At 43.0% G+C, this 17,434-nt stretch overlaps 2 protein-coding genes across 6 annotated transcripts; one reads left to right on the forward strand and one right to left on the reverse strand.

Annotated features, from left to right (window-relative positions):
* Positions 1-192: 192 nt before the first annotated feature.
* Positions 193-7,136, reverse strand: LOC124483430 (retinoic acid receptor RXR-beta-A-like). Of its 4 annotated transcripts, none has more exons than XM_047043906.1 (12): positions 6,968-7,135; positions 5,763-5,901; positions 5,488-5,635; positions 4,984-5,163; positions 4,465-4,488; positions 3,804-3,964; positions 3,176-3,305; positions 2,870-2,996; positions 2,730-2,771; positions 2,441-2,532; positions 2,178-2,283; positions 193-1,971 (listed from the first exon to the last, which is right to left on the reverse strand). In XM_047043906.1, the coding sequence occupies exons 2-12, from the start codon at positions 5,889-5,891 to the stop codon at positions 1,824-1,826; spliced, it is 1,287 nt and encodes a 428-aa protein (XP_046899862.1). In that variant the 5' UTR covers positions 5,892-5,901; positions 6,968-7,135; the 3' UTR covers positions 193-1,823. The 4 variants fall into 4 exon arrangements, with proteins under 4 accessions (XP_046899862.1, XP_046899844.1, XP_046899853.1 ...); XM_047043888.1 differs by having other exon boundaries at positions 5,763-5,947; positions 6,968-7,134; XM_047043897.1 differs by lacking the exon at positions 6,968-7,135 and adding an exon at positions 6,782-6,871 and having other exon boundaries at positions 5,763-5,947.
* A 1,649-nt stretch (positions 7,137-8,785) lies between these two features.
* Positions 8,786-13,230, forward strand: LOC124476813 (macrophage mannose receptor 1-like). 2 transcript variants are annotated; one of them, XM_047034207.1, is made up of 6 exons: positions 8,786-8,982; positions 9,407-9,526; positions 9,711-10,070; positions 10,181-10,519; positions 10,685-11,041; positions 11,138-13,230. In XM_047034207.1, the coding sequence occupies exons 2-6, from the start codon at positions 9,487-9,489 to the stop codon at positions 11,500-11,502; spliced, it is 1,461 nt and encodes a 486-aa protein (XP_046890163.1). In that variant the 5' UTR covers positions 8,786-8,982; positions 9,407-9,486; the 3' UTR covers positions 11,503-13,230. The 2 variants fall into 2 exon arrangements, with proteins under 2 accessions (XP_046890163.1, XP_046890154.1); XM_047034198.1 differs by lacking the exon at positions 8,786-8,982 and having other exon boundaries at positions 9,002-9,526.
* Positions 13,231-17,434: the final 4,204 nt, after the last annotated feature.

Raw genomic sequence — 17,434 nt, forward strand, 5'->3', positions numbered from 1 at the left:
TTTCTGGAAGAATATTTGGAACCTTGCACTTTTTTGGGGGGCTTGCCAAATGCCACTGTCAGTGAGGCCCGTTTTTTTTTTTTTTTCAAGGCTTTGCTGCTCAATATGAACAATTCAACAGTTTGATCCTTCAGTCAGTGTGCTGTGTGCTAACAGACATACGCCCCATCACAATGTACAATTGAAACAAAGAAAAGTTAAGCCTCTTTATTTTCAGTCCACACTACCCATGCTGCAAGTCACTCACACAGATGGGAACTGCTCCAGAGTGTATGCAGATTAATGACAAATATAACAATACACTTGTTCAGATGTTCACTCGTGATCATCATACAAAACTCATATTTGGTCTTGTTTTAATATTTCTATGCCCACAGGTGTCATGGATCTGTAAATGTGATTATGGTTTGTGTTTAATAAACTAAACAGAGACAGCGTATGATGAACAAGACATCAAGAAATGAAATACACGAGAAATACGACTAATAACGAAAGCTCCAAAGAAATGAAGAAAAAAAAAGGGAAAAAGATTTGAGAGATTCAGCTGAAAGACTTAGGGAACCCAGTGCAACCTAAGACACGTTCTGCTCTATACAAGTTGAGACTAAAAGCAAGGGCACATTGATTATTACATAATTTGTCTGCCTCCTGATCTCATAAGTCAAATCTATCAATATATAGTATTTTCCCTGAACAATTATATTTGCACAGTACCTTACAATTGTTTAGATAAATTACACATTGGAGTATTCCCTTTCCAACAGACAATGATTTACTTTGTAAAACCCCTGAACGGAACAGTTAACAGGCAGAGAGAGCTTACGCAATATACATTTTGTATTGCTACATTTTAACATTTTTTTTCTTTCTTCAAGGGGTTTGTTTCTTGCATAATTTCCTATGTTTGCAGTTTGGTGAACGGCTGCACCGAATAATTGGCAAACTGTCTGTCATAGCACCTAAGTACAAAACGTTTGCATTTGGTGGTCAGACATTTGACGATAGTGTGGTTTAGAAATAGTACATAGCAAGTGTGCAATGCAGTCTAATCATTAACTGCAAGGTGATTAGATTATTACAAAACAGCAAAAAAGATAAACAACGCTAATAGCATATTACTAGACAAAGCTAGTCCACACTCAACACAAGTCTGTCCTCCGTCGGTTGTGATCGTATGTTTCATATCCCCATGTTTACGGTTAATTTGTTTCTTTCAAATCATCAGAAAGGGATTTAAACACTAGGAGCTATAGACAGACACACAGTACACAGTGAAAGCTTGGTACAGTAATATACTTTCCCAAGAAAGACAACTTTTTTTTTCTCCAAAAGATCTGGTTCGAATTACAAAGGAGTAAAAAGAAAAATTACAGCCTCATTGCATACCCATGACCCAGCTTAGCTTGACTTTTTTTGTACTTTTATTTTTATTTTTTAAGGTTATGGTTGTTCATGGAGACATAAACATAATTGAAGCTTATCATTTGGGGTGTCTAAAAAGCATAAACATAGTTATATAAAATGTATACCCAAATTTCTGCTTCAGTAAGCCATTAAGGGAACTAAAGGTTCCCATTTTTAAAAATACTTTTTTTTTTTTTTTGTCAGTTACTCATGAAGTTATATTAATATATAGCACCAGCCTGTAGATCATGGCATGTCTTGGGAATGGTCTAAAGAGCTAATCTGTGGTGCACTAAATAGCATAACCCAGACAGCAGTGAGACAAATTGCTGAATATTCAAAGAGCTAAAAGTGCAGTCCCACTCCAGCAAATTCCCAGACCCAAGCTATCTAACCCCAGCCACAAGGCTCCTCCCACTCTAGGACAGCTGGTGAGGAGCTTCAAGCATTTCCATGAGGAAAGTGTCGATAGGGGTGTCACCAATGAGCTTGAAGAAGAAGAGATGCTCCAAGCACTTCAAGCCAATGGAACGCAGGGCAGGCAGTCTGAGGAGAAGCTTAGCAAATCTATTGACGGGGAGGAAGAAACCACAGAAATCATTTGGTCACGCATGAATAAGTTAGACAACGCAGTAATAAAGCTCTCTTACTACTGCAAACAAATCACATTCTGAAAACAAGAGAGAGCGACACAGTTTCTATCCAGAAACGTGTCAAATTCAGAAATTCCACCCACGAGGGGTCAAATGAGCCAGCCTCCCTTAGGAACTCACCTTCCCTGTTGCTCAGGGTATTTCTGTTTGCAGTAGGCCTCCAGTGACGCGTACACCTTCTCTCTCAGGAGCTCCACTTCACCGGTGTTGGACAGGCCTTTAGCATCTGGGGGACGAGACACAGCCACATCCATGAGACTGGGTCTCCACCCACCCACCCTCCCTCCCTCTACCCCCACCACCCACCCCAGTGCGGGGCTTGAGGTGTGGACCCCCCGGGCAGAGCGCGGGCAGCCCCCACCCCCGAGGGCGAGCGTCCGTACCTGGGTTGAAGAGGACGATGGCCCGGAGGCAGCCAAGCTCCGTCTTGTCCATTTCCATGTCTCTCATTTTGCTGACCAGCTCGGTGAGCACCCTGCACAAGCGACGGCACGAGCGGGGAAGGAAGAGATGAGGCAACAATTACTACGCTGGACGAGAAGGGGGGGAAACACGTCAGCAGACAGCCGGCTGGCATTTCTTGTCTACAAAGACGGTTTATTTCCTCTTCCCGGGCGAAAACAAGCTGAGGAATTCTCCAGAAATATATATCTTTTTTTTTTTTTTATTTACCTGTCAAATATGGCGCCCACCTCGGCACTCTGAACGCTCTCCCTGCGTGCACAAGGAAGTAGGTTAGTACGCTGCCGCGACCCTACGATACGGGCCGATGACGTGCGCCTGAAACGCCGCCGGCACGTGCCGTGGCTCACCTGTCAAAGATGGCCGCCACGCCCGCGCTGTGCGCGTTGTCTCTGTGCAGCTCGGAGGCCAGCAGGACCCCGTCCTTTAACGCGATGGAGCGGTGGGAGAAGGAAGCGATCAGGAGCTCGTTCCAACCTGATTGACCCACGGGGAAATGGATACGGGTAATGAAGACAGCGTAGGATCGAGCACTCCTCGGGTGATTACCAGGGAGGAGTGCGCCAGCTAGGGGATTTTGCGACGTTATTTTCATCGCATTGAAGGGATTGTGATTGTGGTCGTGACGTCGCGAGACGCATGTTCGAGGCTGTTACCTGCGCGCAGGAGAATGACCTGGTCGTCCAGGGGTAACTCGGAGAAGTGAGGGATCCTCTTGGCCCACTCCACCAAGGCAAACAGCTGCTTGTCTGCCGTCTGGCAGATGTTGGTGACGGCATCGTGGGGCTGGAACGAGACGAGCCGAGCTTGTGAGGAAAGAACTGCCGAAAGCCATGTTGACCTCGGAACGAAACGTTCCGTATCTCTAAAATAATCATGTGTTTGTACACTGCAAAAACGCCCTGCCAAATTTAAGTGCAAACATCTTAGTTATGACCTTGCTTAATATGCTTAAAATAATTACATTTGGCTGCCAGTGCAGTAAGAAAGTTTTACTGGATAAGATTATTTTTTGTTGTTGCTTAAATTAAGTCAGTAGATAAGCTATTTATACTAAAAACAAGTCCCAACTACATTTAAAATCTAAAAGAAAGATTTTCACATGATATGTACAGTTTTGGCAGCGTAGTACAGTTTTGGCAGCGTAGTAGTCGACGAGTCGCAAGCAAATCATTTGAACGGACAACACCACATCGAATCTGCATACCAACGTGACGACTCACAGTCTCCCCAACATCTGGCCCTATCGTGGGGCGTGTCTCTCTCCCCCTCCCCCCGACTCACAGAGTTCACGGCCGAGCCTCCGTCAGAGTGCAGCTCGGTCCTCTGCTCCACGGCCGTCTCCGCCTCCAGGATCTTCTCCACGGGCATCTCCTCGTTCACGGCGCTGCTGCACTCCAGCTCGCCCTCGCGCTCCCGGTTCCTCTGGCGCTCCTCCTGCACGGCTGCTCCCGCCAACACGGAGAGGGAGGGAGGGAGGGAGGGAGGGAGGGAGGGAGGGAGGGAGGGAGGGAGGGAGGGAGAAGGGACAAGGGAGAGGTAAGGGGGTTTAATACGGAAGGGGACAACATGAGGGAGAAACACACAGGGTTCCAGAGAGACAGAGATTGAAAAAAAAAAAGCAGGAAACACTAGTGTGCCACACTGAGCATACGGTTCTAGATGAGAAGAAGGTCCGACAGGTTAATGTAACTATTTGTTTCCCGTTCTAAATGAATATAAAGCAGATGTGTCTAAAACAGTTTTTTTTTTCTCCTCAATTTTCACAACACCGTACCATGAGTATCATGATAGCCTAGAGTGTCAACTACCCACACAAGAGATCAAAACACCATGGTCTCAATATTAACACAATTTCAAACCCAATCTCTTGAAAAAAAAAAAAAAAGAACACATCCAGTCATATTCATCATCAACCTTCCAGTCTTCCAACTTTTATTCTTACATTTCTGACGTTCATCTTGGACCACTATAAAAGGAGGGAGAGAAAGAATAGGGGAAAAGAAAAGGAGAAGAGGGAGAGAGGGGTTAGTTTATTTAAACCCACCCCAATTCTCAGGTCTCTCCCCCTCGTTTCTCTTACATACCCAACCCCCACAATTAACACACACGTCTAAAATCGATTTTGGTCAAATACTTAATATTAGGTAATATTCTACTAAATTCAATTCTACAAACGAGTCAAATATTCTTGATATTCTTACTACGTTTCACGTCCATCAAATACATTTAATTATTGGTAACGGAATCTTGGACGTGTTAGGGCTTCAAAGGAAAGAACGATCATTTAAATTGAGAGTTTGAGATGTCTTGTATTGGGTGACACGTGGCGTCTCTCCCTCCTCCTAGGGAAAAGGCTCAATCAGAATGTTGTCCCTATTTAAAAGTAACTTCTCAAAGCACTCTTCCGATTGGCTCCGAGGTAGCGAGGCTGTGGCCCCCGGCCTTCACCCGCCTTCCATACCTTCCCTCTTCATGCCCATGGCCAGGCACTTCTGGTAGCGGCAGTACTGGCAGCGGTTGCGCTGGCGCTTGTCCACCAGACACTCTTTGTTGTCCCTGCAGGTGTAGCTCAAGTCTTTGCGCACGGTGCGCTTGAAGAAGCCTTTGCAACCCTCGCAGCTGTACACGCCATAGTGCTTGCCTGCAGGAGAGGAAAGAGGAGGAGGAGGAAGGAGAAGTGATGAGGGGGGGGGGTAAATCCAGCCCCACACTGAGAATCAAACAGGACTTTTTTTGTTGTTGAATTGTTTCATGGTCATGAAGTGTCGAGAACTGTTTTATGCTACAAGTGTTCATATACCATGTGTCCATACAGCATTTCAAATGCTACATTGACTTTCAGGGGGACTAGACAGCAATACGCAGCAAACAAAAAGGGATTACCCCTTGCTGAAATTACCCCGGATTTGAAGTAAGTCCTCAGCCAGCATTTCACCTCTACTAACCCTGGCCTTAGGGCACTCACCAGAGGAGCGGTCTCCACAGATGGCACAAAGGCGTTTCTGGGAGAGCATTATCCCAGGGCTGTGTGCAGACATGGGCCTCAAGCCAAACGGTGGCTTAACATCGTCTGAGCTGCTGATAGAGTGCATCCCCGACATCGAAGAGTTGATCTGTACAACAAGCAGAGGACAGGGGAAAAAACAACTGTGTTTGTTAGAGGGGAATCATTGGTATGGCTCCTTTCAGCCATGTAGCCTACGAGATGCATTCCATATTTACGAGGCAGACTGTACTTGCCTGATTACTGCTAATTGGTCCAAAGCCCACACCAGGAGAACCAAGTGAGGGGCTGATGACTGAGAAAGGGGAGCCGAGGGTGCTGGTAGGACTGTTGGAGGCTGAGCTGGTGGGTTGCTGTGAGGACATGGCTATAGAGCTACCCCACCAAGAGCAGAAGGATGAGTTGTCTGAAGGACACAGATCTGAAGACCCAAGGCGAGGTTAATAAGACAATGGCATGGTTAGTTAGCTGGCTAGCTTATTAACGTTAATCACTGTTAATAACACGGTGCTTAACTACTTATTGACTTAACGTCTCCCCTGGTGTGAGCTTTCCAACACCAGTGCTAGCCAACCACATTATATTTAGTGGCGATGGTACTTGTTAACTAGCCCTCAAATTAAATCTGCTCATGTCACAAATTAGCTATACTGTAAAGTAAAGTAAACCAACGACTATAGCAAATACCGAAATGTCTCCGTTTTGTCCCAACAAAAGCTCCAACCCCTGGCACAACATACTACAGCAGGGAAATTGTCGTTAGCAATGGCATCGGCTTGCTGCTATTTTTACCTAAAAATGATAGCTAACCAAGTAGGCTAGCTGGTTAACCTTAGAAATTGCGTAGCTACCTCTGCGTTTTTTAGCAACGAAATCCCTAATCAGTAGCTAGTTAATACTGTACAAACGTTGCCGACATTAGCTCTTTAGCTAGCCAGCTACACTAGCTAATATAGCTCACCAGATTTTTTGCTATGTATTTGGGCCAGCGTTCGTAAGCGACACTGCTTGGCACTTCAACTTGGCCAGCTACAGTACTCTATAAAAGTAGTTAGCTGCTAGCTAGCTAGTCACAGACGGGTAGGCTAGCTATTTACATCGATAGCCATTCGTATAGTAATCCTTTTTTACTGCTGCTGGCGACGAAAATGTTTGTCGATGTCTGTAATAAAACTATTTTAAAATCAAAACATGTCGTATATCGTTAGCGCTAACTGTCTCATCGAAGTTGGTGGTTAAATAATCCAATCGTTACCTCGCTCTACAGTTCAAGATCATTTCAGATACCTAGCTAGCGTTAGCTGTGTGTGGTCACATAGCTAGCTCGCGGACAAGCTAGCTTACGCTAGCTACCTCGCTAGCTAACTAGCGCGAGAGAACGATATGGTCTCGAGTGAAAATTTGTATTACATTTCAGATCGTTATATTATAGTATACTTACTCTAGAATTCTTCAGCACATGGTTAAATGTCACATTACTATTTTTGGTTGCGTATTTCTCGTATATTTCCAGAGACAAGGGTGTGCGAGGTAACAGGCCTAAACTCAAATCACGTTTACTTGATGCTGTTGTTGTTTACACACGGAAAGGAAGCCATCTTGGCTCTTTGCCAGCGTCCTCTGAGCCACAATGTCTCCAATGAAAGGCAGTTGCAGAGCTCCTGCCTACCAGTGAAAACGTGTGGGCCTAAAGAAGGAAACTGCGACAGAGCTCCTCAAGTGGTTCATCAGACTTCCTCATGATTATATTTGTTCCAGTGACAACTACAACCAGTATTATTTTAGGTCTGAATAATGAATCAAATGTAATGTAATACACATAGGCCTACAATATAATTTTTTTATCAGTTGCTGATACAGGCAAATTTGAATATATATTTGTATTTGATTTATTCTTCCAAATTATGTTCTTCATGCAAAACACGACACTGGTAAACTGAGTAGTAGTGTCTAAAATACTAAATCTATAGGAAAGTCCTTGCAAATAATGTGTCATCCCATTGTTCTTTTAACTTAATGCAATTATTTTGAAACCATGTACTTTTTTCTCTTATGCAGCACATATATTCTTAATTTTCAAACTGTGCTAACACATAAAGGGAGAAATGCTATAAAACAGAGTAGGGGAGACCAGGGTTGGTTGGCACACTTTCACTGTCTGCCATATTTCTCTGGCATCATTTATGTTAGAATATTCTAACCAGCAGCAAATGAAACGGTCCAAGCTATAATCAAATTGTTTAAATGTAAAGAAATGTGGTGATTTGTGATTAAATGTTGTGCATTTGTGCCAACCAGCCCCATCAGGGGGTTGGCACACAATATGGGGTTGGTTGGCACAATGTTAACCCTTGTGCTACCTTCGGGTCATTTTGACCCACCGTCATGTTGCGACAACTTTACCTAATAAAATAATTAAGTGAAGCATTTTATTTTAACCTTTGCGCTGTGGGGGGTCTGAGACTAGGTTCAAAGACAATAAATACAATTTGAACATTTAATAGTACATTTTAAGCAATTAATCACAATATGTTTTGTGCAATTAATTTGAAGGAATGTATATTTGATCCCTAACCCAATCCCTAATCCTCAGGATTAGGCAACAAGAATGAAGACCGGAATGTTGACAACAATGTTCTTATTAAACATTTAAAAGGGACAGTAACCACAACAGTAGCCCACCTAGTAGCCCCCCTCCCCCATCACACCTATAATACATGTCTAACATTTTTTTTTATTAAATTGCTTCAAAATCTTCAAAATCACTGTGCCAACAAACCCCACTCACACCAACTCTGTGATGAAATTATGTTAGCCAGCTACCATCACTCATTACAGACTTTCACATTTTAAAGGAACATTTAACTGATTCCTGTCTATCTACACTATCTGACACCATTTGATAATACATTTAGTCCATAGACCACTTACTTTTGATACTATAAAAATGAAATGTTACCCTCACCAAAAAAGTTTGTGACTTTCAGATGTTTTAACATAGATGAGTGCAGGTCAAGAAAGTAAACATTCTGTCACGACGTGTGGAGGGGTAGGACCCAAACGCAGGAGTCAGCAGGCATGGTCAAAACAAAGGGTTTAATACTCGAAACGGGAAACAGACAGGGTACATGCAGGGACAAAGGGCAATGCTAAGACAAAGACTGGACACAAAACAGGAACCCAAATACACAGAATCAAACAAGGCACAGGTGAACACAATGACACTAACGAGAACTGAACGAGACAGGTGACGACTGACAGGGAAACACTAGGGCAGGGCAAAACCAAAAACAATAGGGGGGCACGGCTGTGACCGTGACACATTTGGATGTTACAATTTTGTTTCTGTGACTTTCAAAAGGACCAAAAAATGCTGTGTGCCAACCAACCTCTGTCGTCAACCAACCCCGGTCTCCCCTACATTTAATCAGTGTTTTGCACCTTCAATGGGTCCAGGTAAAAACTACTCTGAACTTTTCAGAACAACTTCTATTTTTCTTTTGCTCCTCCTCCTTTGATTCCAAAATAGCGTTCACATGTCTCTCCTGCTGTCAAGTTCACAATGTAACTACACACTTGGTCATTGTTTCCAGTGTTCTTTGGAACACCTCCACCTCGCTACATAGTTAAAATGTCATTGTCATTGTCCCCTTACCTTCCATCATAGCTTGTTATGACTCGCGTGTTAAAAGAGAGAAAAGTCTAACTTGAAAAACAACCTTAAGATTTCAAAAAGAGCTGGAGTTGATGCTGTGAAAACAAGACAGGCAACATTCTTACACCCCTACACATGTACTGCCTAGAGTCAACTTATTGTTCTTTTTGTTTGCTACGGTACGTGAGTGCTGCCTCTTTGCCTTTATGCTGAATTTACGTATAGTGGGATTTGGCTGCACTGGATGTTAGCAAGGTGCATGTTTCACATTGTGCCAGATGCCTGCCTAAACAAGTCAAGCAGTGATGATGGACGCTCCTCTATGGTGTCTGATATTCATATCAGGTCAGTATCTGATCGAGATTCAGCATGGTGTTTAAATTATGTTTTTGATGTAATGTGTCAAGAAATGTGTCATTGGCTTCAATCCGGTGTTAGCCTTGAATGTGCAAACAACTGTTGACATTCGGTCAATAGTTTCACCATCAAAGTAATGAATTTGTGCTTATGAATGTGTTTTTGTCTGCAGGGCTGTGCTCCTTCACTTTATGCACCTCGCCACAGTACAACCATGTCAGTCTCCGAATGAATTACAGAGACGCAAAGAGTTACTGTAGGAAGATGTATACAGACTTGGCCACTCTCTACAACCATAACGACGTGGAGAACTTGATCAGTTCGGTGCCGGTTGACTTAAAGAGGGCCTGGATAGGGCTGGAAGAGGGAGATGTGTGGCAGTGGCACTGGATTTATGGAGAGGGGATTTTTTTTAATTGGAGGGATGGACAACCATCTCAAAATATTCAAAACAACTGTGTAGCAATGGGTCCAAGTGGACAATGGTTTGAAGATGATTGTCAGAGTCACAATAGTTATGTTTGTTCTGATGGTGAGTAGATGTCCATTCCATAACACATATATCGATAGTACCATGTTTGCATTTGTATATTTGAAAGGTTATTATACACAAGTGTGATTCATTCCTTTATGTAACAATAGGAGAAAAATATAATGCCAGTCTCATCTTTATTGATGAGAAAATGTCTTGGAGAGATGCTCAAGATTACTGCAACGACATATACATGGACCTGGTCAGCATACGGTCCCTGGAAGAGAACCGGTTTGTACTGGATGTGACCCAGACCCAGGCCGTGTGGATAGGATTGTTTAAAGACCCATGGACATGGTCTGATGGAAGCAGCTCCTCTCTCCGTTTCTGGAGGCGTTTTCAGCCCACCAATGACAAAGACCAGGCCTGTGTTCTCGCAGTATTTTTGGACGAGGGTCGGTGGAATGACAGGAGTTGTGACATCAGTCAAGACTTCATATGCCAGGGTGGTGAGTCGATACTCTTCATAAGAATATTTACTTGTCTATGACATTTGTTGATGTGTCGCGTGTACGCAATAGGATTATGGTTGATATTAATATTCATAGGAAAGGACATGATGTTTCTCTTTGTCCTTGAATTTCATTGACATGTGTCGTTATTATTCTCTACAGCTTTAAAAGCACACCCTGAACCATCGACTCCACAACAAATATTTTCAACAGCACAGCCAACTACTTTTCAGATAATGCCTTCTCTAAAAACGACTGTCGTAAATCAAACACACGCACCCACTCTATCTGCCTCTACTAATGGCATAGCTGCTAAATCCCCAACTCAAAACACACCATTGACATCTCCAGCTCAAAACATGACTTCAAAATCTCCAAGTCAAGCTGTGACAACAACGCAACAGGCAACAGACCTCAACTCTACCCCACACACAACCTTGGTTGAAGGTGCTGCTTTACACAGCACAGCAGAATCAACTGCTGCCATGGCAACTGAAAACAGTCATGGCTTAATCCAAGGTAACTTTCAACATTTGTATGCATTACATTTTTTATTATATATATATATTATTATATGACATGTAGCTTGATTCTAACGGTTGTCTGTCCCACCAGATAATCTGATATTGGTGCAGAAGAACATGACCTGGATGCAGGCCCAGGGCTACTGCAGAGAGCACCACCTCAACCTGGTTTCGCTGACCACACAGGTGGTTCAGGGCTGGGCTGCCAAGAAGGCTTCCAAAGCCACATCTCCTTATGTCTGGCTAGGCCTGCGTTACACCTGTACCTTCAACTTCTGGTTCTGGATCCCATCAGACACAGGCTGCTATCAGAACTGGGCCCCAGGACATGGGACAGGGGGGCCCCAGGACTGTAGCCTTGCAGGTGCCATTCAGACCACAGGGGGGCAGCAGTGGGTTAGCTTGCCAGAGACGGCCAGGCTGAATTTCCTCTGCTACACATGTGCTGGGACTTGAATAGAATTGGACTACAATCTTTTTTTGTGTTATGAACGAAGCTCTCGTGTACGCTACTGTATGTGTCCGTTTTATGTGTTCATTTTTCCCTTAGTATTTTGCTTCCAAGTCAATGCTGTGTGGAAATGTTGGTCTTTTAGAATCTGCCATTAAAATCAAATTATGAGTTCATTATGCAAACTCGTTCAGTGTCATGGGCAGCAAAGTGATAAAGTGATGTGAGAACGTACATCAGCCTCAGGTTCCATGCCTGTCTTTTGGGATGTTGCACATTTGCATATTGACCCCGGTCCCCCAGGGTCACCCCAACGGATTGTTCTTTCCGACCACCGGGGCACAGCTCACACCCAGAGGGCAACCTCCCTGCCTGCCGCCCTCATCGACCTGACCTTCACTGAACTGCATGGAAGCCAGTTCACTTCAAGCCACATCTTCCTGTCTGCACCCTTGTAGGAGAAGGCTGCTGTTGCCACACCTCACAGACTTAAGACTGTTTCATCCCGAATGGCTGAATACATCCCGCGTTTGATTGGGACGTATGTGCTGATCTTAAAGTAGTGTTTTCTGATAATGACATTGGAGAATTGGAAACAAGAAAGTCATATAAAAAAACTCTTCAAATGCTAGCACCCTTTGTGTTTTCCCAGGATTCATTTTCTGTGAATAGAAGACTTCCATTTCGTTCCCCTTGTCCCTAGTATGACTCATGGCAGAAATAATGACTTGTCATGCAAACATTGCATTAATGTGCAGTCATTCATCTTATAAAGAAATCTGCTATCAGAAACTCTACAATTGTAAGATCTAAAGTTGGCATCTCTTCTAATATGTATTGTTATTGTATTGAGTAGGAAACAAACCCCACAGAGCATATTTCCTTAGCTGGACCGCAAACACATCTGATAACAATAAATCATATGTATTTATATAGCACATTTAAATACAATAAGTGGCAACCCAAGTTGTGTGTATACTACAACCAAAAGCAAAACTTGGCACATTCAGCATAAAATAGGCAAACTGCACACAAAACCCAATGTTGACACGTGACAGAATTTATGACCTGACAGGAAACTATGGCAATGCCTTACAGAGGCTGAGAAACCAAGGAAAAATTATGTATCTTCAGGCAACACTTAAATGTATCGAGGCCAGGGGAAGACCAGATGCACAGAGTCAGTCTTGGGGCAGCATCTGAGGAGGCACCATCACCCTTGTACTTCAAACTAGATTGTGGTGTCTAAAAACAATCTGGTTTGAGGATCTGAGAGACCTCAATGTGTTGTGGAGACTGCAAAGGTCAGACATATAAAGTGGTGCTAATCCATGTATTGCTCTAAACGCAAAGGATTGAAACAATTCTAGATCTAATTCGAAGCCGTGAAGAGAGGCCAGAGTGAGGGAAATGTGGTCCCTCTTACTGGAGCCTGTGAAGAACCTAGCAGCTGCATTCTGACCAGCTGGAGGCGAGACCGAAAGACTCCCATACACAAGGAGGGTTTATAAGAACCTCTAAATCTTTGAAAGAGAGGATGGGTTTTCATTTGGCAATTGTCCTGAGTTGAAAGAAGCTACCTTTAACAACAAAATGTATTTGTCCATCCAATAATAGGAAGAATCCAAGTTTTTTGCATGATTATGCACATTTGTGGAAAGACCCCCCCCCCCCCCTCCAGATTACTGGCTACGGTTTCGATTTGAGTCAAATGGGCCAAACAATAAATTACATTTAAATTTAAGGTTTTGGAGTTTGAAAGAAAGAAAGATACAAATGTAACACTATGGGTAGGGTTGAATTACTGTATCCATAACGGAAATAAACATCCAGAATAACATTTGAAAAATGTTTTTTTTTCATCCTTGTGATCTCCCGCTGCATTTTGACTGCTGCATTTGCATCTGCATTGAAAATAAGCTTGTCACTTGTCAATTATCACGTACCATTACCCACGAGCGTGTCATAGCCTAGGTTCTCCATGAAAAGGCCTTGGTCAGTATGGGCCTCCCATCAGTTCAATGTTAATGTCCCTTTGGGTCCAGTGTCGGCCTCTGGGTTGGCCCTCCTCCCCCTTTTCTCACCCTCCTCTCCTCTTGTGTGCTGTCCAGCTGGTTGTGACCCTTGACCTCCTGACCTTCACTCCTGACCCTTGGAGACGTTCCCACGCCACACCCTTTTGTGTCCTGCTCTCCATGGAAACACAGTGGTCACTCCCTCCTCAGCTCTACACAGAAGGAAACGTGAGTCAGGTGCACTCAGAGCAATATACTTACAGCTCATTTGGCCTAATTCCAAATCAAACTCTGGACAAGACAAGACAAATACAAGTTTATTATCAATAAAGGACAATTAAACTAAACAAATGTTGATGATCTTTAAAACTAATTTCCACATGGTTCACATGAGGTTATGCTGTAGTAGTCCCTAACTCCATTTAATGGAGAATGTTTAGTATTTATTCATGTAATGTATTCATTCATGATCATAAGGTTGAGCATAGTGCATCATTTAAATCAATTAAGGGTCAATACTATGCTTACTTGGGTTTGACAACTCCATATTAACCTGTTCCTGTGCATACTGGTGAATATACAATTTTACCAATATCACATTACATTTTAACTGTATCTCCACATTTTTCCTCTCTCTCTCTCTCTCTCTCTCTCTCTCTCTCTCTCTCTCTCTCTCTCTCTCTCTCTCTCTCTCTCTCTCTCGCTTTCCCTCTCTCAATCTGCGCCCCTCTGCTGTCCCCTCCCTCTATGCCCTCTGTCACTTTCACAGTTAATTGTGGCAAAAGAGATTTTCTCCATTGAGGCCCAGTCTCTTAGGTAACCCCAGTCCTGCATGAAATGAGATGGATAGAGGGAGAGAGGGAGAGAGGGAGAGAGGGACATGGACAGCCAGTCAGAGAAAGCAACAGAGGAGAGAAGGCCAAAAAGGAGTGTGGTGACTACAGCAACGGTTTACGTTTAGAGAAGCAAGAAGCAGTGAAACATATGAATGCAGATATTAGAACACTTCTACAGGACCTATGAGAAGGTAGCGAGAAGATGTAAGTATTCATTATAGCCCATCTCCCTGAATATCAGAAGGAGTTTTGCAGATTCAGTGTTTATCCGGCCAATGCTTTGGATTATTTGTTTGTTCGTTTTCTATGAATCATTGAAATTTGTGTTTGCTTTCAAGATTGATTTGAATATTACGTAGTATGTGAAGAAGAAGGTTGATTTGAAACGTCTTTGTAGATCCTCTTGAATGGCCCCCGCTCCCCAGGACACTAAGCTGTGGAGGGATTACTCACAGCCTGAACCTCAAAGAAGAACATTTTATGGATTTCATGTTTCGGGGAGTAGAAGCTTTGATATGATCATTATCTGAGTCCTCTTGATCTGGTGATCAATTTTTAAATGGACTGTAATGATACAATCATACAACGATGATAACTGTTGACAATTCATGTTTCTGAGTAGATTTTTTCACAAATAACCACTTCTTTTTTTCTAACTGTCTAATCTATTGTGTACATGTCAACACATCCTTCATTTGAACAATTGCTTGGGCAAATCCAACGGTGTGCTCACAGTGTTCAGTGTTCAATAGGCCGCTCTCGCAGCTGCCTCTTAAGAGTCTGGAGCTGATTGTCCAAACGCAATTCTTGTGTTTTCCGTATCCATGTCCAGGAGTTGTGGGTGGACATCATACTCCTGGCTCTTACTGACACCAAGAGACTGAAAATAGAAAGGAACTGAAATGATGGCGTTGATATGATGGGGCTTGCAACATGCGATCACGTTAAGGTGATGGGTGGTGGTAGATTTAGACTGAATTGAACTGCTCAATGTCTGTGTTCCTCAGACATTATGGTATGTCTATGTAAGTCTAAAAATGTCACAAGTCTTTGAGATAATCTAGGGGAGATGGATGCCTGCCATGAAAGGTACTGAACATTAGATACAATAAAGGGCAGCATCTAGCATTGTTGGGAAACCTTTCAATTTCACCCTATGTTTAAAATGTTTATTATGTTTGAGAAAATAAACACATGAATGATGTGATCTCATGCTTCTCATTTCAGGCTGGGCTTTTCTGCTGTAGTAAATAGTCATTTTCTTTGTGTATTTCATGTATTTAGTTTATTTTTATAGGGATAGTGTACATTAATCAACATTTCAGTAAAAGTGTTGGTTTTTGCCAGCCAGATCCTTTTCAACTGCAATCCCTGGGCAGGTTATTCAAAACAATTGCAATACAGACAATCAATGATTAGTGAGCACATACAGAGCAACATAGGACAAACAGACAGACCAACATAACACAAATAGCAACAAGATAAAATCCATAAAAGCAACAGGGTGTTTCCATACCTCACAAGCAACAGACAACAGACAAAATGGAAAGTGGCAATACACAGCTTATTATTATTATTATTATTATGTTACAAATCTGATTGTGCTTTAGCCATGTTTGCAAGCCTTTTGTGAAAGTGTGATAGGTGGTGCAGTTATGTGTGAGTGTCTTCCAGACACGGGAAGCTCTCACAGAGAAAGTGGATTTACTAAAGGTGCTTTAGGTGCATGAGAGTCACCTCTCATGGCAGATCTTGTGGATCTGCTGCCGTATGTTTGGGTTTTCTGTTGAGCAAAAATACTGAGTGGAGGTGGAGCCAGGCCCTTTAGGATGTTGAATACGAGCCATGCGGCGATGTATTGCACAAGATGTTCCCAACTCAGGAGCTCATGCTTCCTGAGGATGTAACAGTGACGATGGCTATCAAGCACTTTGAGAGCCTGTTTGCAGACAGACTAAATTCGTTTTAATATGGTACACCAAGCTTGGGCCCAACTAGTCAAGCAGTGGTATGTTAAGTGGGGGAGTATAGATTTGAAGTACAGTTTGGCTACCTCTGTAGTGAAACAATTTTGGGTAAATCGGTACTGAGCTAGGTTGAATTTGGTTTTTTGAATGATCTTTTTCACCTGCTTTTTAAAAGGGGGGGGGGGTTGCAACCAAGTAGGATGCCAAGGTACTTCAAATTAGATACCACCTGGAGCTTCTCCCCTGACATCTGACTCAGGGGCATCTGTTGCCCTCTTTGTGAAAAACATGCGGACAGTTTTTTCCACATTGAGATGCGAGCACGAGTCACCGAGCCACTTTGTAACGTGGACCATTACAGTAGAGTTCTTGTGCAGCTTGTTTTTTTGCTCTTTACATGCACATGTATCACTGTATCATCTGCATGCATTTGAACTTCGGACCCAGTGCAGACAGAAGGCAGATCATTCATGTACAGGCTGAACAGGAGAAGCCCCAGTATTGACCACTGGGGCATGCCCACATCATAGCTGAAAATGGGCGACAGCTCATTGTTCACTCGGACACACTGAGTTCTGCCTTCAAGGTGTGATTTCATCCATCGCAAGGCCTCCGGGGAAATGTTCGACTTGGACAATTTAGAGATTGATCATGATCTTGTAATGCATAGTGCGTCAGCATGCACTCTGAGTAGGTGAGAACTCAGTTAACAGGTCACAGTATTCAAATTCAAAATGTGGATGAGTGAAATAGCCTTGAGTTTTGGGGTGTGCCAAAAACAAACAAACTGGACATGAATGAAAAGAACAAGAATGACGTCAATGGGAAGGGGCGAGATAATGCAGGGCATCTACAGTAATATCAAGCTGCTTAATAAAAATAATATCATACAAGTAGTAGTTCATTTCTGTATCTTCCTAAAACTGAGAGTTAGGTAAATATCAAACGTTGCCAAAGAAGGAAAATGCAGGCATCTGATTGAGAACAGGCCTTGAAATTCCTTGAAATCACATGACTTACGGGGAAAACTGCCAGTTAGATTGTGAAATCGTGAACATTTTCCAAAACTCTTGTCGAGTTTGACTCTTGTCAAGCCAAACAGGGTAGAGAACTGTGTTG

This window comes from Hypomesus transpacificus, chromosome 2, assembly GCF_021917145.1.
Source record: "Hypomesus transpacificus isolate Combined female chromosome 2, fHypTra1, whole genome shotgun sequence".
Lineage (NCBI taxonomy): Eukaryota > Metazoa > Chordata > Actinopteri > Osmeriformes > Osmeridae > Hypomesus > Hypomesus transpacificus.

What these genes read in the sequence shown, in the direction of transcription:
- LOC124483430 (XM_047043906.1), bottom strand. Translation starts at nt 5,891, where the DNA reads ATGTCCTCACAGCAACCCACCAGCTCAGCCTCCAACAGTCCTACCAGC. An exon ending in CTGTGGAGACCGCTCCTCTG is followed by an intron (nt 5,164 to 5,487) that starts GTGAGTGCCCTA and finishes CCTCTCCTGCAG; the next exon opens with GCAAGCACTATGGCGTGTAC. An exon ending in CCAAGATGAACGTCAGAAAT is followed by an intron (nt 3,965 to 4,464) that starts GTAAGAATAAAA and finishes TGGCGGGAGCAG; the next exon opens with CCGTGCAGGAGGAGCGCCAG.
- LOC124476813 (XM_047034207.1), top strand. Translation starts at nt 9,487, where the DNA reads ATGATGGACGCTCCTCTATGGTGTCTGATATTCATATCAG. An exon ending in AGACTTCATATGCCAGGGTG is followed by an intron (nt 10,520 to 10,684) that starts GTGAGTCGATAC and finishes TATTCTCTACAG; the next exon opens with CTTTAAAAGCACACCCTGAA. An exon ending in CAGTCATGGCTTAATCCAAG is followed by an intron (nt 11,042 to 11,137) that starts GTAACTTTCAAC and finishes CTGTCCCACCAG; the next exon opens with ATAATCTGATATTGGTGCAG.